Raw genomic sequence first — 20,920 nt, 5'->3', positions numbered from 1 at the left:
TTATAGCATTATAGGTGAACTGTGGTGTGTGATGTGTGATGTGAACTCCTGTTATAGCTGAACTGTGGTGTACAAACTAGTGTTATAGCTGAACTGTGGTGTACAAACTAGTGTTATAGCTGAACTGTGGTGTACAAACTAGTGTGCTTTTGAGACCAGGTGGGTCCATCTTCTATTGAAATTTTGGGAACTCTTAAGACAAGCAGTGTCTTTGTGTGCTTTCGGTGTGTGTCTTACTATTTTTCTTCTGAATTTTACATAGCATTATAATATAATACGATATAGTTACTCACAATCCGTATTTACTTAATTTACCCCATAGTTCAAAACATTGTGCTATATATATTCATTGCTCCACAACCATTTAACGCTCTACTAACTTTCCCTTCCTTAATCATTCTCCTAAACTTATTACGGGCTAACCCTTTTAGTTTCTTATATAGCTAATCTCATATTTAAAGTCAGATCACCGTTTTATTCACTCAGTGTCTTTGACCCCTAGCAACTATCTCTTCTTCAAATTCAAACTCCAGTGTTCTTTCGCTATTTTTTTCAATTTTAATCTTACATTTGTGGTTACTGTTACCGTTTATTCACTTAGTTTGATATTAAGAAGTGGAATTCAGTTAGTTTCGGTTTGATCTTTTTGTAATCATGAGGTTTCTTTAGGACAATGATCAACGTTATTTGCCTTTTTCTTAAGAAAAATCAAGTGTCAAAAGTGTATATTTCTGAATATACAAGATATTTAGTAGATTATAAATATCTTGTGTCGCAGTAACAAGAGTTAATTACGCAAATGGGAAGTTCATGTTTACCTCCAGGATTCAGATTTCATCCAACAGATCAAGAGCTTATAGGCTATTACTTAACTAGAAAAGTGGAAGGTCTCGAGATCGAGCTTGAAGTAATTCCTGTTATTGATTTATACAAATTCGATCCTTGGGAGTTGCCAGGTAATTTAAAACCAAAATCAAGCTTTAATTATTTTTATTTATATATTTAATTTAATTATCATGATCATTAAAAAACTTTTTTTTTGAAATTTGTCATTTTTGTTTTTAGATCAATCTTTCCTTCCTAATAGAGACATGGAATGGTTTTTTTTCTGTCCAAAGGACAAAAAATATCCAAACGGTTTACGATCTAATAGAGCTACAAAAACTGGTTATTGGAAACCAACTGGCAAAGACCGGAAAATTACATGTAGATCGTCGGGTGTCTTAACCGGCTACCGGAAAACACTAGTTTTCTATGAAGGTCGTGCCCCATTAGGTGCTAGAACTAACTGGTTTATGCATGAATATCGTCTAAACGATGACAATCTTTCTCAAAAATCACCAAATTTCAAGGTGAAAAATAATAATTTGTTTATCCAATTTCATAACGTATACATATATTTGACATATTGAAAAATACCTGAAAACTAAATATGTTTGAATTTCAGGGAGCTTTCGCGTTATGTCGCGTAGTCAAAAAGAGCCAACTTAAGACCAAAACTTTGAAAAATAAAGATGAACAAGCTATTAGCTCTGGTTGCTCTAGCCTTGCGACTTCTCCATGTCGCGATGAAACGACGCAACTTCAATCATTCAAGCCTTATTCAACTACAAACAAATCTTCTACTAGCATTTGGCAATCTACTGATTTCATCCTTGATTCCTCCAAGGTACCTTCTAATATCTACACCAAAACAGCTTTTTATAAACACCTAATGGTCTGATTTGCTTTTGTGATATAAATAGGATTATCCTCATACTCAGGAGGGTGTTTCTGAATTTTCCAATTTACATTTTCCAGTAAATAAGGCCAACCACCACGTGGGATTTCCCGAGAGTTCTTCTTATTTGAACGTTGATCAGGACATTGACCAATCAATGCCGACCGGATATTGGCCAAATTATGAATACGACCAAACCGGCTCATTCGCCTACTCAAACCTTTTCTAGGTAGAAGGAAGTGTGTGGGGGTCTTTCTTCTGAACAGAAACGCCTTTTAACGTTGGAGTCCTGGACGAAGAGTTGTCATAAAGTTGGATTTGGAAGTCGCTTTGCATTTTATTTGTAGAGAATAATTATATGGTTGCTTTTGAGTTTGGTTTTCATATTACTAATGAATACATATTGTATGCTGTGGAATAACTATTTTAATTTACTAATTGGTATAGCTTTAATGATTATATGATAGTCTTATTTTTATGTTCCGAAATATATGCAAAGAGAATGACATCTTAGAATCATTTAGGCTCCGAATGGAGAAAGCGGATCAAGCGTTGCGGTTTTAACCGATCAAGCGTATTGAGCGGAACAAGAGTGGATCAAGCGGATCGAGCGGTTTAAATGTGGATCTAGCGTATCTAGCGGTTCAAAACATATGTTCGAATAGAAAAAGTGGATAAAAAGCGGTTCAAAATATTTTACTAGTTTAAATTAATCTCTATAAAAATTATAATACTATTTATTTTCATAATTAAAAATTGTAATGTAAAAATAATATTTTAATCAAAATAGAATAACAACTATTTCAAACATATATATTATTATTTTAGTTTTAAAATTAAATATGTATCTAATTTTGGACATTTAAAAATATTGGACCAAACTTATAACCTCTAAACCAACTTTGGAAGTGGCAAGTAACAATCACTTGCATAAGAAATCATATTGTAAAAGTTATGTATGTACATGGTTTTTGAAATTCCATAAAGGGAATTTGGAAAAGGTAAAAAATATATATAAAAAGATCCAAAACTATATATGTAGAAATGGGCAAATGTGACGCAGCAATTTGTTAAAATATGTAAGAAAGCCTAAAGGTTTGCATTTATCCCCGAGATGCATTATACGATGTGACCGGTTACAATTGTTTGCCATTTGTTCATGAATCGATCACTTCTTAGAGATTCTTTTATGTCACATCAAATTTTCCCATTATGATTACTGATTCCCTAATTTTGAAAGAATCATTGGTTCATAGGGCATCATTAAAGAGTTGAAGGTAAGAGACTCACCAATTTCTTAAAAATATAATTTTATTTCTTTTAAATTCCACCATTAAACAAGAAATGTATGATATAGAGTCTAGGCCATATGGTTTTTCAAACAAAAAAATAATGAAAGTTAAGAAACGTAGACAGAATTGTCTCTCACATCAAGGTTCATATTCTTTTGAGAAACTATTAGGCCAACTCCAACGTGACGGTTAGCTATTTTGACGTGTGTGATGTGATGTTTTTCCACTCCAACCGAACTGGCACATTTCACTGCATTTTAGTGCGATTCTGTTTTTTTTGCTATAATGTCACACTATATTTAGTGTAATAACGTAGCAACGGCAAATTTTTCTATCAAAACTGTTTATTCTATGCATTATTTAGTTACGTTTGATTACATTTGATTTCTACGATTATTTTACAATTGAATTAAATATTTTAAAATGTCATAGTTATTTTGTTATATTTAAATTTTAATTAATATGATTTTATATAAAATACAAAAAATTAAAATACATTAGTTTAATTTAAAATTTTGAAATAGAAATAGTTATTGTAGTTAAAATTCTAATATTGATCTAAATAGTTTAGTCATAAAATAATTAATATTTATCAAAACTATTAAAAATATCAAAAGAATCTTAATTAATAATATAATAATGAAGAGTATTCATTTTTAGTGTAGTATTTGGTGTTGTGGTTGGAGATTCAAAAATATTTAGTGCTAAAATTACACTAAAATGTAGATTCGACATTAAAATGATGTTATAGGTTGGAGATGCCTTAAGTACACTTGTTAACTGACGACAAGTGGATGAAATGTTTTAATACACATATCACTATAAAAATAATCAACTGAGACTCTGAATAATGATGATTCTGAATAATGATGATGCTCTTAATGATTTATAAAAATTTCTCCTGAAAAATTCATTCTATTCTGTCTCATCTTTTTCTAGTGAAAAGAAATTCCACTAAAAACTTTCAATGCTAATGGTTTTAAATTTTATAAAATGTATGCATGAGTTTCAGATCTACAGATTCATTTTTTTCATTACAGCAAGTACAAATCAGAAGTCTAGTATACATGAGGTTTAGATGTAGAGAAATCCAATGTGGACACATCTATAATTCTATACTTTACTTACCTTAAACAATTAAGATTGTTAGATACATAATAGTGTGAAGATTGTCAACGAGGGTCCATAGCTCAGTGGTAGAGCAATTGACTGCAGATCAATAGGTCACCGGTTCGAACCCGGTTGGGCCCTTTTAATAATTTTAATTTTACTCCAGTTTCCAAATAAATAAAACGAACTATATCCGGCTTGATGCATAGCTAGCTAGCTAGCTACATGGAGTCGATTCATGTATTCCCGTAACATATCACAAGTTTTAATATTATTCAACATTGAAATTTTCGAAAACATATAAAATAGGTAAACCTAAATAAACTCGTCTTGGATGCTCCTTGTTGTCTCAATCCTTAAAGGCGTGGATTACACTTCTCTTCCGGACCTTTTCTCCGGTTGTCCTAATCTTAAACGACTTAGAGAGAGATAGTAGAACAAGACCAAGGAGATGACATCATTGTGGCAGTGCCTCGTTTGGTGTTATTAAATTTCTGGGACGCAAGAAACGGAAGTAAAGGTGGTGCATGCGATAGAAGCTTGAGATTGTTGATGATGTTTTTTTACGACTCGTGTATAATTTGGGAGTATGGCAAATTTGGCTGATACCACATTTTGACATTGTATAAACCACAAAGAATAACGCCTAGTCAAAAACTAATTGTAAAACAAACCCCAAATATCATTTCTGTCCGTCTCTATTTATAAAACCAGTCTTGTTTTGCTCAAGAATAATAATAATAAAAAAAAATCTAATTTAGTAATCAACACAACATGTTACCATCTGTTTGATACCAGGGTTTTGAAATGCTGATGAAACAAAAGCTTGTCCAAACCTCTCTATGTTGTTTCAAATCATATTCATACTAAAAGTAATCTTCCTTGATGTTCAATGCACTGCTGGAGTTTCCCATCAGAAGACACAACCAGTCTTCTTACTTTAGCAGGTTTCGTTTTGCGTTTCGCCTCAAGCCTTGGCATTGTCTTATTAGAGCTATGATCATCTTCTGCGTTTGCCGGTTGGTCTCCCTCTTCCAAAAACTCATCGGCGACATCTCCATCTTCATCAACCCTTAGCCGTTTTGTATACCACCTTAGTCCCTATATTCAAAACAAGAGAAAAACTATAACATAGTGTAGGAAAAAAAAAACAAATATACAAGAAGAAGAAGATATTACAATCTCTTAGTCTTAGCAAAGTAAACGCCAAAAACGACACAAAAACTGTCATATAGAGTATATAACAGTTTGTCTTCCACAACATAGCAAGTGATTTTGCTTTCAACATAGTCTTCAATACAAGTCTGATCTAACTGTTATGATTCTTAACTAACTATATGCCATAAGGAACTATAATTTAACTGAAGAACATGGCAGCCAAAGAAGAGTTGAAATTAATTTTTGTAATATGTCGAACATGATCTTATGACTATCAATGGTTAAATAAGGAATCTTTTCTAGTACCTTCACATTTTTAGTGTGATCAAAACCTAATCGATCAGAAAACTAAATGTTTTGAGAGTTTTGTGCTAAGCTAAATCCTGCTAACTAGACAACTCATAAATCAAGTTCCATACTTCAATAAAACAATCAACCCAGTAAGCTCTGGAATCGGATAAATTAAAAAAAAAAAAAAAAAGAGAAAACCTGAATACCACCGTCTCCGGCGGAGCAAGGATGAAGAAGAGGACCAAGTTGAGACCTTTCCACGGCGACTTGAACCGGAACTCCGAATCCTCTCCTGGGTAGTCCAGTTTCGCGAAATCTCGGCTGATTATTCTCCCTCCGCTTATCTCCGTCACCGGAATCGATGACTGTACCGTCTCCTCCATCGTCTTCCTCGCTTTTCACAGCTTCCTGCCCAAATCCAAACACGCCCGCGAGCTTCTTTAAGAACCCCATTATCAAACCTCCCGCAGGAATGGATTGCAACCGGAAACAGTTTATACTTCTTCACAGCTTCTTTGATTAGGTCGGAATCAGACAAATCTTCAGAACAGTATCTAAAAAGGGTTCTGTCTGGATCTCCTTCTTTTTCCTCTGCGCCCTTTTTCTACTTTTAACTGCGCGGTAAATATTTTTAAGTACGAAGATTTTACTCGTAGATCGCTATTAGGCCTGCTTATATGAAAGTTCCAGGCCCATTAAGAAAGTCCACCGCCAACTTTTCCGTCGCTTAGTCTTAATTTACTTGAATTGTTTCACTTGTGAATTGTGATTCCAAATAGTTTTATGTTGTTCTATTAATATATGAGCTGACTCCAGTATGATTTGTTAGTTTAAGGATACTCAGTATTAGCCCTTCCGCAGTGTTCTAAAAACGAGTCTAGTAGTTAATTAGAGTATAGCTAGTAGCTTGGAGTGAGATTTGCACCTGAATTGCTTCTACGCCGTTGCTTTATTCAAATTGTAAAAATTGTGATGAAGATGCTTATCTTTGTTCTAATATATAGTTGTTGCACGGTAATTGATAAGCTTATTAGTTTCTTGTTTGTAATTATGTACACTGTACACCAGTAAAACAAGCTTGACGATGTCACATATCACCAATATTGTAAATCTAATAAGATTCAACTCCTGAATATAATGGAATATGGATAAAGTTCCACACCAGAACTTTGAAGAAGTTTTATGTACTATATAAATAAAATGGATCAGTTCAGTTATTGCCAATTTTTTTTTGATCTACTGTTAGTTAAAAAAAATATTGCTGTCTTGAGTAATAGTTTTGATTGTTTGCTGTTTAAGAATTCTTGTGTAGATAGTTCATACCATTTTATTTATAGTGATTTGATCTAATATTTCAATTATTTCATGTTTTAATAGTAGCATATTATTCCACAGAGTTAAGTGAAAGAAAAAAGTGATTCTACAATTTTAGATTGGACGATCATCTCATTTAAAGTTGAGTTTGTACCAGGAGATAGTGAGTTTGAAGTTTAAACTGATGTGTAATTTTGAGAAATGCCCTATGTAAACGTCATTCGTCTTGTTCTGCTACCAAGCACGGGTCTAATCTTATGACCAGCTAAATGAATACCTACTAACTACTCTACGCAATCTACCAAAGTTTTTCAGCTGAGAAAGGTTGCTGACTCTAGTGTAATTCGTTAGCTGTCTCAACATCTTTTCTATTTTCAGCTACCAATGTTCACAGTATAATCTGGTTTACGTGTCCGGTTCCTTAAGGTAACGCGCATGGCTTAAACTTTAAACAACTGCTTTTTTTTGGTGCTTGTTGGTCTGGTAAAGTCGATCACTTTTAGCCGCTAGCTAGACCAACAAAAGTTTGGTGCTTTCTCATTGAGTATCCCAAAACCCAATTACATGCCACTTTTTGTCCTTTTTAATTTAGAAACCGGTTTCATTTTGTGAAATCGATACAAAAGCTTAGCCGGTGAATTACAAATAATCTCGTGATAGGTATGGGTAGGAAAAGAGTGGATATAACCAAAGCTGGTTCATATGAAATCAGATGTTGGGGAAGTTACACTTTTGTTCATTTACAGAAAATAAAGTTGGATATTTATTGTGTTGCTCAGCTGAAAATACACATTGGGTGGCAACATTAGTACTACTCATCAATGGGTCTTTGTTTTAATGTTGCATAGCATTAAAAGTTAACAAGTTATGTATGTCAATTAATTTGGAGTCTATATAGTATACATACTTATTTTGTAATTATTCGATTTTTGTTTTCTTAATGTGATGAGGCAATAGAAGGACACAATTGTCAAAATAAGCTGATGTCATTTTCACACCGGTGATTGTTTCTTTAAGATCTGATGGAGTATATACTTAAGAAAAATCTGACACATCAAAGTACAAACCCATGTTTATTTGGATTTCCAAAATACAGTCAAACCAAAATCTATATAGTTTACATGACTTATTAGATTCTCTTATTAATTCATGTGCATTTGATTCTATTTCAAAAGAAACTACATATAATGTTTTGTAATTTTCTTCTCACTCATCGCTTGGGTAAGAGATTTGAGTCTACTACCATTAAAAAATGACAGAAAGTCACCAAATCCTCCAAACATTCAACTTCAATGCCTCATTCCGATTTAGTTATCTCTTCCACTACCAAACTCGGTTCATTTAATGCAACATTGCAAATTATGTGTAAAGACCAAAATAAATTAAAATACATTTTTTTTTTACAAAAGAAAAGAAGAGAGAGAGAGAGAGAGAGCGAGAGGGAAGAGTTAAAGGAGGACACCAAATCCAAAGAGTACATTGCAACTACAAACTGTAAGGACTGGACTGAACATCATCATTAAAGACAAAACTCTTTACTTCCTCCTTAAATCTTCTCCTTCACATTCACTAACCAAATCCTAACTAAATTATATGTTCAGATTTATTTCCCTAAAAATATTTTTTAAAAAGCAAAAAATCCCCTGAAAAGTGATACTTAGATTTATTTCATTAATAAAAACTAAATAAAAAAAATCCACCCTAGACCGAGGATTTGTTTCTTTAATTCGGTTTATTAATAACTAAACCAACAAAATAAAATACTCCATCCAATACACATCATCCATCCATCTCTCTCTATAGAGAGATTATCATATATCAGTGAGAAGAAGAGAGGAGAGAGAGTTGTTAGCTAGCTCACACGCTTTCGCATAAAACTCAAAAACCTGCACTTTCTCGTCTATTTTCTCGGCATTCGCGAAACAGAAAACTGTGTCTCCGTGAAAAACCACCACCCCCTAATTTTAACCCAAAAACCTCCCCCATAGAGAGAGAGAGAGAAACCGAAAGTTTCTTCCTTTCCTCTTTACTCTCTCGATGGATTCTAGAGAACTCAACCACCAACAGCAACAGCAACAGCACCATCAGCAGCAGCAGTTACAACCACCGCCTGGGATGCTAATGGGCTCCTTCAATCGCAACAACAACCCTAACGCCGCCCCCTCCTCCTTAATGGGTCCCACCTCCACCACATCTCAAGCAGCGATGCACCACCACCGCTTACCTTTCGGCTCTCTCACGCCTCACCTTCATCACCACCATCCTCAGCAACAGATGATGGATCAGAAAACGCTCGAGTCTCTCGGATTCGAAGGATCGCCTTCCTCCCTTCATCACCACCAGCACCAGCAGCAGGAGCAGCAGTCGATGAGATTCGGGATCGAGCAGCAGCAGCAGCAGCAACAGGTTAAGAAGAAGCGAGGTAGGCCTAGGAAGTATGCTCCTGATGGCAGCATTGGTCTTGCTTTGGCTCCTACCTCTCCTCTTCCTTCTGCTTCTAATTCCTACGGCGCTGGAAATGACGGTGCTGGTGATAGCGGCGGTGGTGCTAACTCTACCGATCCGCCTGCTAAACGGAACAGAGGTCGTCCTCCTGGGTCTGGTAAGAAGCAGCTTAATGCTTTAGGTACTTGTCTCAAACTCGGATCTGTCTTTTTTGATCAAATCAAAGATCACTCTTTTACACTTCTGGGTTTTGTCTGTATGAGCAGGAGGAACAGGAGGAGTAGGGTTTACACCGCATGTTATTGAGGTTAAAACTGGAGAGGTAATGTGGTCTTCTTGTCTTGTTAAATCTCATAAGCTTTGATCTTTGAATTTGTCTGTTTTGATGTGTTTCCTGTTGGTTATAAACTTATGTTCAGGACATAGCTATGAAGGTGGTGGCGTTTACGCATCAAGGACCACGTGCGATCTGTATTCTCTCAGCTACAGGAGCTGTTTCTAGTGTGATGTTTCGTCAATCTAGCAATCCTAGTGGAGTTGTTAAGTATGAGGTACTATTAACATATTGCATGTCCTATTTGAGCTTATGTTTTTTTTTTTAAATCATTGGATTGCCTTTGTGATCTTGTGTTGTTGTATATGCAGGGACCATATGAGATTATTTCTATGTCAGGCTCTTTCTTGAATACTGAGAGTAATGGTACTGTGACTAAAACTGGTAGTCTGAGTGTATCTCTGGCTAGACCAGATGGTCAGGTTGTGGGTGGTTGTGTTGCTGGAATGCTTGTAGCTGGATCACAAGTTCAGGTTTACTCCCATTTCTTAAACCGAGTTAAATTCACACAATCTCCAAGACGCTGACTTTACTTCTGGTTTTAATATAGGTCGTAGTTGGAAGCTTTGTACCAGAAGTGAAGAAACCTAAACAAAGCGCAGCGCGAGTTCAGAATACTACTCCCGAGCCAGCTTCAGCACCAGCCAATATGTTGAGCTTTGGTGGTGGTGGTGGTGGACCAGGAAGCCCTCCTCGGTCTCAGGGACAGCAGCATTCAAGCGACTCATCAGAAGAAAACGAAAGTAACTCTCCGTTGCACCGTGGTAGCAACAACAATAACAACAACAACAACAACAACAACAACAATCATCACGGACTATTTGGAAACTCTCCTCCGCCGCAACCACTTCACCAAATGCCTATGCAGCAGATGTACCATCCTCACCTCTGGCCTGGCCACAATCCTCAGTAAACAGAGATGGTCCGTTTCTCATGGCTGGCTGGTCTCAGTTTACTTCTCTGTTTCCGTTTACACATGTCTCCTTCAAATTAGATTGAGCTTTCTTCTTACTCTCTCATCATCTTCTTCTTCTTATGCTTCCTACTTTCTCTTTACTTCAGCTTTGGTTTTAGATAAATAGAGAGACAGAGATGTTAAAGTAGGTCTCAGTTCATCTTCTTTAGTTTGTGCCCTTGTTTCTTTTGACTGATGATCACAAAGACTTTTCTTTTTTTCTACTCCTATACTAAAATCAACAACCAGTGATCCGTTTTAAAAGAAAAAAGAAAAACTGACTAATTTCTCTACCAAATTGCAAAAGAGCTATAACCTTTTACACAAAACTTTTAATTACAAAAGCCTTTTTTTATTACCTCTTACATATCATATCATTACATTCGTTTTCTGTCACATATATATATATATATATATGTTTATTGCTCTTCAGATTACTATTACATGGCAAGTAAAACAAAAGAGTTAGAAAATTCATCAAAATACATAAAAGTCACAGTCTCTCCATTGCTCCTCTTCTTCTTCCTGTTAACAACTCTTTAGGCCGTTTCTAAACCGCAGAAACCATAGCTGGTGATGCACCAACCATCATCACCTCTTCTTCATCATCATCATCCTCTGCCTCCCACATGAAATGAGCGTATGATCCCAAAACCATACTGCAACAAAAGTCACACAAACCTTTTAACATTCTGAAAAAAAACAAAACTCATCAAAGAAGAATCCAAACTCAATAACATACCAATCATCAGGAGCAGCATTAACAGCTTGATCAAAGTAACATTGAGCTCTCTTCTCATCTCTCTTCGTCTCCCATATCAGCTTCCCATACATCGACAAAGCTTCACCATCACCTGGATTCGCAAGTATAGCTCTCCCGTAATATTCCTCTGCTCTCTCTAAATCTCTCTCCACCTAAAATCAAAAAAAAAAAATCCAAACTCTTATAATAAACCTAACTTCAACCTCAAGCTTCCATAAAAAGTCGAATCACCTTTCATACCTCGTACAGAAACTTGCCGTAGTTCATCAGAAGAAGCGAGTTGTTCGGATCCGACTTCAACATCTCCCGATAGTAATCACCGATCCTCCTCCTACCGTCGTAACCGCCTCCTCCGTCTTCTCCTCTACCGCCGCTAAAACCAGATCCACCGCCACCGGAGAATCCATCCTCCTCCTCCTCTTCCGTCTCGTCGTCCTCCGGGATTCTCGCCGGCGAAGGCTTTGATCCGACGCTCTTCGACGTCCTCCTCTCCGATCGAATCACGTCGCTTTCCGATAGCACCCTCCGCATCCCCGCCCTGGACTTGGCGTCGATCGAGATCCTGCCGACGGAGAGTTTGTTATCGCCGTGGGTGGATAGCGATTCGACCGAGTTGTGACGGGAGATTGTCGACGGGATAAACCGGTTTTGAACCGGCATCGAACCGGTTCTCATTAAAAGAGATTTCATCACGAAGCTTGTCTTCGATTATATCTTCTTCCCGAGAGTGTGTGAGATTATATCCATTTAACGAATCTCTCGTTTCTTCCTATTTATAGAGATTCATCAATCATCCGACTTGTGTTTCGTATCCACCGTTGGATCGTTTGACTTTTTTCTTTTTACTTTACAATCTCGCGCCAATTTCTCGCCACGTCATCTCTTTCGTGTAATAGACTTAAAGTTGGTTTTTCTATCAGCCGTCCGATGTGATGAATATAATTTGAGGGGAAGAATCAGCTACGACATGTGAAGGGTTTGCACGTAAAGGGCTGAGAGATTGACTGCTACATTTATGAAACGTGGAGGTGATTGTGGGACCTGGTGAGGCTGTACGGGTTCTTCGTACTTAGGTGAGTGTAGGATATTTTTTACTCTTCGATGGATTTTGTAGTTTGCGTTGTCAGTTGTGTGCACACAGAAGTACGAAACCACCCTTACCATTGTATTTCAACTTTATCGAATACCATTAGCGTGCCAGAATCGTAAGAACTTGTGTATCGAAACTCTTAACCTCTTACCCGATTTGAGTTTTGTTGTCATGTCAATAATATAATGTGGCAACTGGCAACTCAAACAATGGTGTTTGATAAAGACAAAACGTTTGCTTGTAGCTTGTAGTTTTTGGTTTTGTCTCCATGTATTACTATAAAAGTTGATTAACGATTTGATGATATATAATACTTGAGAGATCACACCAGTGTTAGTATAACATAAGTATATAGATGATCATAAGTCGCTATTCCCATCTATATATGTAATCGAGCTTTCACTAATTATCTCAATAGTTTTTTCGATCATGTAGGGAGTTAAAATCTATCTATCAACGATTGATTTGACGTAATGTCTTTATTGTTGTGTCCAGAGCCGGTGTCATAGTTATCACTACGAGTACGACAGTGTTTTTATTATTCAGTTCATGTTCATATACCATGTCTAGTGTACCTTTTCTTTTTTTTTTGCTTAATATCTCTAGTGTACTTGCCACTTGGGAAAAATGATTTTGACATGTGAATTGTGAATGATTAATATCACAATATGACATTTTCTTTATCTTTGGTATTGTCTGTGAAATCTTGAAGATCTGAGATTCACTATGGCTACACTTACAATTGGCAAATTTTCTTTTTTGATAAGATAAGATAAGGTTTCTTTTTGTCTAGTATGTGACGAAAATATGGAATTTTAGTTTCGTCAAATTTTGTTTCACATTGTTAAAGGTAACATGGAAATGGAAACAACTTCACTCAACCTACTTGACTAGTTAATGATACTAAAATAACTAGTGATAAGTGATTTGTTGATTACGACGCTTTATGTATCTTGTTGGTTTTAGTATCATCCTTATTTCTTATGAATGCATCATTATATCATTCGGTCACATGGAGGCAGGATAACATTAATGGAAGATAAGACGGCAGTGATTGGAGTCTTTGTTCACCTTGCCAAAACCAAAGATGTTGAAACTGAACCATAGCTTGCAAAAATTGAGTGGTAAAGATGATGATTTATATTGAAGTTCAAAAATTGAGTGGTAAAGAACTTCAAAGACCGACGAGTTCTTAATTTCTACATTTTGGGTGCTGATGCCAAACTGCACCGATCAATCAAAGTATCAAGCCATCCTCACTACCTAATCTCAAATTATCTTGTTCGTCACTAAAAATGCATTGAAATTGCAGTTTGTCTATCTTTGAGAAAGGAGTTTTACATATAATGGATGTAGATATATAGTAACTTTCATGCTTCAGTAGCTATGACATGTAAACGTGTTTGACAGCAGACTAAAAACAAAATCCTATTATTTTTGGTTAGAAGGTGACTCAAATTAACAAGTGAGTATACTATTTTTAAGGACTAAGTGGCTTAACGTCAAGCAAATGTCACACAGGACTCGTTCAATGCATAGTAAGCAAACCAAGCAACAAACAAAACCATTCCAAACTCAAAACACAGTTCCTATTTTTAGTAATCACAACTTCTACACTTCCACCCCATCACACATTTCCCACACACACTACCAAATAAAAGTTTTTTTTTAACTAAAAACTATAAACAAAAACAATAAAAAAATACCATATCTCTTGTTCTGTTTCGTGTATGAGAAATCTCACGGCGGAGATAATCAGTCTCCGGCCACCGTAATGTCGACATTTTCTTCTCCTTTACCGCCACATTCTACATCACAAAACTACGTCACACCGCCTCTGACGGTCATCCTCACCGTCATACTCCTCGTTTTCTTCTTCATAGGCTTCTTCACGCTTTATTTCTGCAAGTGTTTTCTCGACACCATGATGCAAGCTTGGCGCCTCCGCCATGGAGAAAGAGAAGCCGAAGCAACCGAAAATCCCATCCAGCCACCAGAGGCTCCCACGGTTAACCCCGGCCTCGAACTTCGCATCATAAACTCGTTTCCTACTTTTCCTTATTCCTCCGTTAAAGATCTCCGGGAAGAGAAGTACGGCCTCGAATGCGCTATATGTCTACTAGAATTCGATGGAGATCATGTGCTGCGTCTCTTGACCACATGCTACCACGTGTTTCACCAAGAATGCATTGATCTCTGGTTCGAATCTCACAAAACTTGTCCCGTTTGTCGCCGTGATCTTGATCCTCCACCGCCAGAAAACACCGCCGTTACTCTCCCTAACGTCGATGAGATGATCATTGATGTGATTCAAGAAAATAGCAACGACGACGATCAGCATCATCAGACAACAATAACAACACAGATTGATAGTTGGCCGTCTTCAGGACAAAACAGTTGCTTAAACAATGAAAGATCGAGAAAAGAACAAACTCTGCCGGATAAATTCTCGAGATCGCATTCCACGGGACATTCAATAGTGAGAAATAAGCCGGAGGAAGAAGATAAGTACAGACTGAGATTACCGGAGCATGTCAAGATTAAGGTTACAAGAGGGCATAGCCAAACAGCGAGTTGTGTTACTTTTGCTGATTTTGTTAGAAACGAAAGATATGATCATCGCCGGTTTGGTGAAGTTTCCAACCAAACGGTTGTTACACAATCAGAAAATTGAAGAACTAGTAGATACTATACTGATATATACTTTTCTTTCTTGACAAAAGGTTCTTTTTATTTTCTTGTTGTTGTAATGAATTATATACATCTTTTAGGTAGAAATTTTGACTTGAGATGGTAATTAGTGTTGTTAGTGATTTTATACAGTTTATTTATATTTATTAATAAAAGCGGACAATTTATTTTGTGGAATGTTAAACCAAATTGTGACTGTCTATTATAGTGTAAAATTTTACGTTTCTAAATCAAATTTATATGCAGAACTAACTCCAGTTTTGAAATAGTAGACCTACATGTTTCCACAAGTTTTATATAGCCATGCGGTTCTGTACTAAACCAAACCAAAATTTTCAGTTTTAGTTCGGTTTTATAATAAGTTGATTTTTGAATTCATAATAAAATCATACTATTTATTGTGAATCCTGACATTAAATAATATTTATTTATACTGCCATATGACTCATATTCAAGATTTTGAACCGAACAACTTAAATTATGAATATTTAACTGAATAACCAAAAATATCAGAATATAACTAAAATTACTTGAATTTAACCTAAAATCATGTTAAAATAAAAATTCCAGTTCAGTTCAGTTACAAATAGTTAAAACGGAGATATCCTAATTAAATTGAACCAATCCATTTTTTTGTTCGGTTCATTTAGACATATTGTTTATAATCTGAATTAACCAGAAACCAAATAATATACCAATATTTTGAATTGATCTGCACGCCTAGTTTGACTTTTATATAACAAAATAGGAAAAAGAGTTTATTTGAACTTTAACTTTAAGCATCATACATTTTTTTTTACTAGTGCGTATTTCATATTAAAACAAAATACTATATAAATTTCATGTATCATGTATTTTCATTCTAAAATTTTATATTAATACATATTTTATAATGAACTAAATAAAAATTTAAAAATACTATACGAATTCTCAAAATCATACGTATATACTTATACATATATCAACCATCAAGTTGTTAGTCATCAGTCATCCGTTAATTTATCATCATGGTTTCAGTCTGGGAAAGAGGTTATCAGCACTAGTTCGGGTAAGAGGCTTAACTTGCTCAGGTGCCCCTTGATGGGTAACCATCGAACTGAGTTATTTCCTTGTTTAATGTATCTATGGGATTCTTTGTGTGCTGCATAAGTAATTAGTATATCTTCGGCCTTGTTTCTCTGTTGAAGTTTGCAGACATTTTCAAATGTGGACTCTGTGGTTAGAAGAGCTGCCATTGCAACAGCAATACATATAACATATGATTCTAAGGAGCCTTTGCTCCTTGTCCATGGCATCTCCATACATCAGGTCTTGGTGTAACTGCTTCAGCACTATTGAAAGAAGCTTCGGTTAAGTCGTTTACACTTCCCTGGCTCCCCTTTCTTCTATTGCATATTCCGCCACACAGGAGATGTCTAGGCCGGTGGCTCAGGAACAATGGTCCTCTTGCCGTGCGGTGGATTTTTCACCAGCAGCAACCCCGGAATTATGTGCATAACTATCCATAATTGTCGTCAGAAAGTGGTCAAATGAGTTTAACATTTACAAGAATGATTATATATATATATCCATATATATATAATATATTCACAATTAGTTGTATTTTTAAAGGAAACAAAAGGAATGATTCAGAATCATTGCTTCATTCATGTTAAGTAAGGACTATGTTATTCTACTTAGCAGTGACCTATCTACTTGGTAAATGGTAGTGGTAATAGATAGAAATGTCTAATAAAAAGATGAAACTGAACGAATCTGCTGGAAGTATTCTTATTCATGTTCTCAATTGTTCAAATGAGTTTCTCTTGAATCATGAAAAAAAAGAATTGATAGAAGACAAAAAGCAAATTGATATCATGGTTTTATTCAATATTTTATCTAAAAAAGATACCGTAAAAGGGAAGTTTGTTTCTAAAAAGAAAATTGAGATTTTAGTTTTAGTCAATTGTTTTCGAGTTCCAACTACGGTCCAAATTGTTAGTATATATATAATCAAACTTTAAGAATCAAACAGTTATACTGTATCTGATCTTGCAATATCAGCAGAGGCGGTGCTAAAATTTACGAGAGCTCACACACAAATTTATTTTTAAATCACAAAAAATAAATCAAAGAATTATGCTACATTTATTTACTATAAAAATTATATGTATTGGAACAAATAACAGATTCAAACATATTTTTTTTAAAAATATCTATATTTTGTAGTAATACCATTAGTTATTTGTATAAATTTATTAGTTTGGTGTGTTTTGTACTTTACTAGTCTAGTGTGTTTTGTTACTTTATTTATAACTAAGTATGTTTTAAAATTATTTATTTATTACTTTTAAATTTTATATTTTTCAAATTATTGGTCCACAAAAATAGAGACCACATCCCAATGTTTCATTGGAATGCCCTCAAAAAGGGCAATTGGTATGAGAAAGCAGCCTTTGTTTTGCACCATCAAAAGTAAGCCACAAGACTGGATTAACTCATACAAGCCTTGGCAAGAAGTTTTTTTTTTGGCAAGAAGTTCCCTATCATAAAACTCTCAAACCATTCTCTCAGGAACTGGTAAAAAGGATTTATTCTCACAACTTAAATATTCACATGTTTAACAAAAAAATAAAAAACTTAAATATTCACACACTCATGTAGAAAACTTTTAACATTTAAGATCTATCTCTTTCGTACGTGACAAAAAAAAGAATAAAATATAATGAACCATTTAACTTGTGATAATTGAAAAAGTTAAACATAAAATTAACATCATTCACTAACTATGCGAATCATTCATCCCTCACATCTGGAGATATAAGTTTGAGCACCTTCTCATGTCATTTTACACCAACTTCAAGAGTTTTTTCTTTTTTCTTTTGAGAAAGAGCTTACCAACTTCAAGAGTTTCAACACCTAATTCCTTCTTTTTTTTGTTTGTTAACAATGTGCAACCAGGACCGACCGGACTAATCTTCCAGTGAGTACGGTGAACAGTGAGTTTCTTTGTGTATAGGATTTTTAATTGATCTATAACATTGGCACTATTTCAACTAGTAAAACATAAAAGATTTTTAGATAAGTTATTTTTTAATAAATTCTATCGGTTGATCTGGTTAGTTTTGGAAAAAAATGCATTTAGTACTAGAAAGTAGATTAGCTTAAAAACATACCATACTATTTGACCAGAATTTAGAATACCTTCCACCTAGTGCCAAAAATAGACCAATCATCTGTTTCGGCCCACTATATAAACAACGTAAACCGAAATCCAAGTCTAGACGAACTCGGGACCAATAAGTTATTCAAACTTGTTTTTCATTAATTTTGAATTGTATTAGTTCTTTTAAAAGCACTTAAGAGTATTAATTTTATATCTTTCAAATAGAATCATATGACAATAAAATCATAGCTACGTTATTTACGTAATAGATTCTCGATATATCTTAGTCAACAAGCCATTTATCTCATCAAAAGAAAAGAAAAAGAACTAAAGAACAAAGTTAAAGCCATATTAAAAGAAGAAAAAAGCATGTAAAGATAACAAAGCAAGCTTCTCATATACCAAAGGAATCAATCACTCTTCTATATTATAAGATATCAAACTTCCTCACTCCACAAATTAATATAAACGACATTTCATCATACTTAGTCACACACACACAACACATTTTATCACACACATTTTTATATTATATGTATACAATTTCTTACATCCTTCATATGTCCAATGATTTTGATTATCATATAAGAAAAATAATAGTTATTATGATATAAGTTTTGTTTTCTTCTTTCATGGAGTCCGATCCAAACCCTAATGCTCTAAATCAATACATAAATCCAAGAGATTGTACTCAAGGCTTTTGTTCCACGTTTTGTCCTCAGTGGTGTAGTTACATCAAGTTATCTCCACCACCACTTTCCTATGAACTCCTAAACGATGGTGTTTCATCAAACCCTAGTGTTTCACCTCTTCTCATTGCCATTATTGGTATCCTTGGAAGTGCATTTCTTTTAGCAACTTACTACACTCTTGTCTCAAAGCATTGCGCCACCGACACAAACGATGGAGCTGCCTCAGACACGGGTAGATCTGATCTCATTATCGATGTTAACTCGCTAGAAAGTCAAGATCATGACAACCCTTTTGCTCATGAGTCTTCAAATGCCGGTTTGGACGACGCCATGATAAAGAAGATTGGTTTCTTCAAGTTGAAGAAGCATCAAAACGGGCTCAAGATCAACGTTACAGATTGTTCCATATGTCTTGGAGAGTTTAACGAAGACGAGAGCTTAAGGTTATTGCCTAATTGTAACCACATTTTCCACGTGGTTTGTATTGATCGGTGGCTCACCTCTCACTCAAATTGTCCCCTTTGCCGGGGTAAGATCATCGTCCCTACCACTCAAGAAACCGATCATGTCTTTGTGGTGATGAATCTTGATCGGTTTACTAGCAGTTCTGGACCAGTAGAAGGAAATGTGATGGTTCTTGATCCTCGTGAAGAGGTTAGTGTTTCGGTTAGTTCTCATCATCCACGACGGTTCTCGGCCGCAGATATTGTTATGTGGATGAGCAGAGACGGAGAAGAGGAGGAGAGAAGTTATGATCTTGAAAATGGAAACAGAGTGAAGCTTGTAGACTACTTTAAAAGATCACTCTCAAGTGGTGGATTGGTTCTTGGGGCTCAAGGACGGACTAGGAGATCCTAAACCTACTTCCTTGACTCCATATTCGTTTCTTAAATATATTTTATTGTACTTACACTTTGAGAAATTGATACAGATACATATAATGGATGCGTTTCATCATTCAGTTCCTTTTTTCCCCAGGGATACATTTATATTCCCAGCTAAGAGGTTTTCCCTGTCTTTATATATTGTTATCCATATATTTATTTCATTTCATAGAAATTTTCTAAAATAATAATCTCGCCATCATCACTCACCATGCATTAACTTCATTTTATTACATTTTAAATTTATAGTATGTTCTTAACTAAATAAGTTTCTTTTCGTTGTAAATTACCAAAAAATACTATTTTAGATGCTTTGGTTTTCATAGTGCGAACTACAAAAGAGTATCCAACTTTTTCATGTTAAAAATTTCCATATTAAAAGTGAGTTTTAGTTGGCTTCTCTCCCTTTGTATCCCTCCCAATTTTAGATTCTCTCGTTAAATTGGTATTAATTGAGAAATCATGATATTTCGTGAAGAAAAAAAACAAAATTGAAAAACTATTTACTACTATATGCGAAAAATACTTAATCCGTGGTTTCAAATTATAAGTATCTTTGACTAAAATTACAAATATTAAGATAAACATTCTTTGTTTTTTTCATTTAATTAAAAAGAAGGGTCATTGACAAATTATATTTCAAATTTTCAATAATTTAATTAATTATTCACTTCACTTTTTGCATTAGACTGAAAACAACTGATATTGTGAAACAATAAAAGCCTTCAAACAATTTATATATTGAAACAGAGGAGTTGTGACAAAAAAAAAGAAACAGAGGAGTATATATTAGTATTGTCCTTGGTCTCTGAGGCTTACAATTTCCAAATGGTTCCTTCTCGAAAAAAGTTTAAAAGAGAAAGCAAATTACACCTTCCCCACCAATTGCTTTCCAATGCCCCATGACCATGAGAATTAATGTATACCACAGTATAATGTAACTATATACCGAATAGACTTTAAAATATAACGATTTAAAATTTACTAATTAATTACAGTCGTACACAAAAGAAAGTGCCTCCATGGATTTAAATAA

The 20,920-nt window shown here is 34.9% G+C and overlaps 6 protein-coding genes and 1 non-coding gene across 8 annotated transcripts; 5 read left to right on the top strand and 2 right to left on the bottom strand.

Moving 5' to 3' along the window:
- The first annotated feature begins 364 nt into the window (after nucleotides 1–364).
- On the top strand, nucleotides 365–2,179 carry LOC108842208 (NAC domain-containing protein 71). Its single transcript, XM_018615048.2, has 4 exons — nucleotides 365–956; nucleotides 1,066–1,352; nucleotides 1,448–1,669; nucleotides 1,746–2,179. The coding sequence occupies exons 1-4, from the start codon at nucleotides 800–802 to the stop codon at nucleotides 1,947–1,949; spliced, it is 870 nt and encodes a 289-aa protein (XP_018470550.1). The 5' UTR covers nucleotides 365–799; the 3' UTR covers nucleotides 1,950–2,179.
- Nucleotides 2,180–4,191: 2,012 nt separating this feature from the next.
- On the top strand, nucleotides 4,192–4,263 carry TRNAC-GCA (transfer RNA cysteine (anticodon GCA)). Its single transcript has one exon. It is a non-coding gene; the product is annotated as a tRNA-Cys (tRNA).
- Nucleotides 4,264–4,783: 520 nt separating this feature from the next.
- Nucleotides 4,784–6,204, bottom strand: LOC108842207 (uncharacterized). The gene is made up of 2 exons (XM_018615047.2): nucleotides 5,770–6,204; nucleotides 4,784–5,223 (listed from the first exon to the last, which is right to left on the bottom strand). The coding sequence occupies exons 1-2, from the start codon at nucleotides 6,022–6,024 to the stop codon at nucleotides 4,984–4,986; spliced, it is 495 nt and encodes a 164-aa protein (XP_018470549.2). The 5' UTR covers nucleotides 6,025–6,204; the 3' UTR covers nucleotides 4,784–4,983.
- Nucleotides 6,205–8,679: 2,475 nt separating this feature from the next.
- Nucleotides 8,680–10,843, top strand: LOC108842204 (AT-hook motif nuclear-localized protein 13). 2 transcript variants are annotated; one of them, XM_018615044.2, is made up of 5 exons: nucleotides 8,680–9,487; nucleotides 9,597–9,652; nucleotides 9,750–9,881; nucleotides 9,976–10,137; nucleotides 10,215–10,843. In XM_018615044.2, exons 1-5 carry the CDS (start codon nucleotides 8,923–8,925, stop codon nucleotides 10,575–10,577), a joined length of 1,278 nt encoding a protein of 425 aa, XP_018470546.2. In that variant the 5' UTR covers nucleotides 8,680–8,922; the 3' UTR covers nucleotides 10,578–10,843. The 2 variants fall into 2 exon arrangements, with proteins under 2 accessions (XP_018470546.2, XP_018470545.2); XM_018615043.2 differs by having other exon boundaries at nucleotides 8,681–9,511.
- Nucleotides 10,844–10,949: 106 nt separating this feature from the next.
- Nucleotides 10,950–12,140, bottom strand: LOC108842206 (uncharacterized). The gene is made up of 3 exons (XM_018615046.2): nucleotides 11,623–12,140; nucleotides 11,362–11,534; nucleotides 10,950–11,278 (listed from the first exon to the last, which is right to left on the bottom strand). Exons 1-3 carry the CDS (start codon nucleotides 12,070–12,072, stop codon nucleotides 11,170–11,172), a joined length of 732 nt encoding a protein of 243 aa, XP_018470548.1. The 5' UTR covers nucleotides 12,073–12,140; the 3' UTR covers nucleotides 10,950–11,169.
- Nucleotides 12,141–13,959: 1,819 nt separating this feature from the next.
- Nucleotides 13,960–15,340, top strand: LOC108842205 (RING-H2 finger protein ATL29). The gene has a single exon (XM_018615045.2). The coding sequence runs from the start codon at nucleotides 14,247–14,249 to the stop codon at nucleotides 15,144–15,146; it is 900 nt and encodes a 299-aa protein (XP_018470547.2). The 5' UTR covers nucleotides 13,960–14,246; the 3' UTR covers nucleotides 15,147–15,340.
- Nucleotides 15,341–18,767: 3,427 nt separating this feature from the next.
- Nucleotides 18,768–19,961, top strand: LOC108829638 (putative RING-H2 finger protein ATL53). The gene has a single exon (XM_018603261.2). It carries the CDS (start codon nucleotides 18,941–18,943, stop codon nucleotides 19,856–19,858), a length of 918 nt encoding a protein of 305 aa, XP_018458763.2. The 5' UTR covers nucleotides 18,768–18,940; the 3' UTR covers nucleotides 19,859–19,961.
- Nucleotides 19,962–20,920: the final 959 nt, after the last annotated feature.

Source organism: Raphanus sativus, chromosome 2, assembly GCF_000801105.2.
Source record: "Raphanus sativus cultivar WK10039 chromosome 2, ASM80110v3, whole genome shotgun sequence".
Classification (NCBI taxonomy): domain Eukaryota; kingdom Viridiplantae; phylum Streptophyta; class Magnoliopsida; order Brassicales; family Brassicaceae; genus Raphanus; species Raphanus sativus.
The sequence above is the reverse complement of the archived record's forward strand: the minus strand, read 5'-3'. Positions and strand labels throughout refer to the sequence as shown.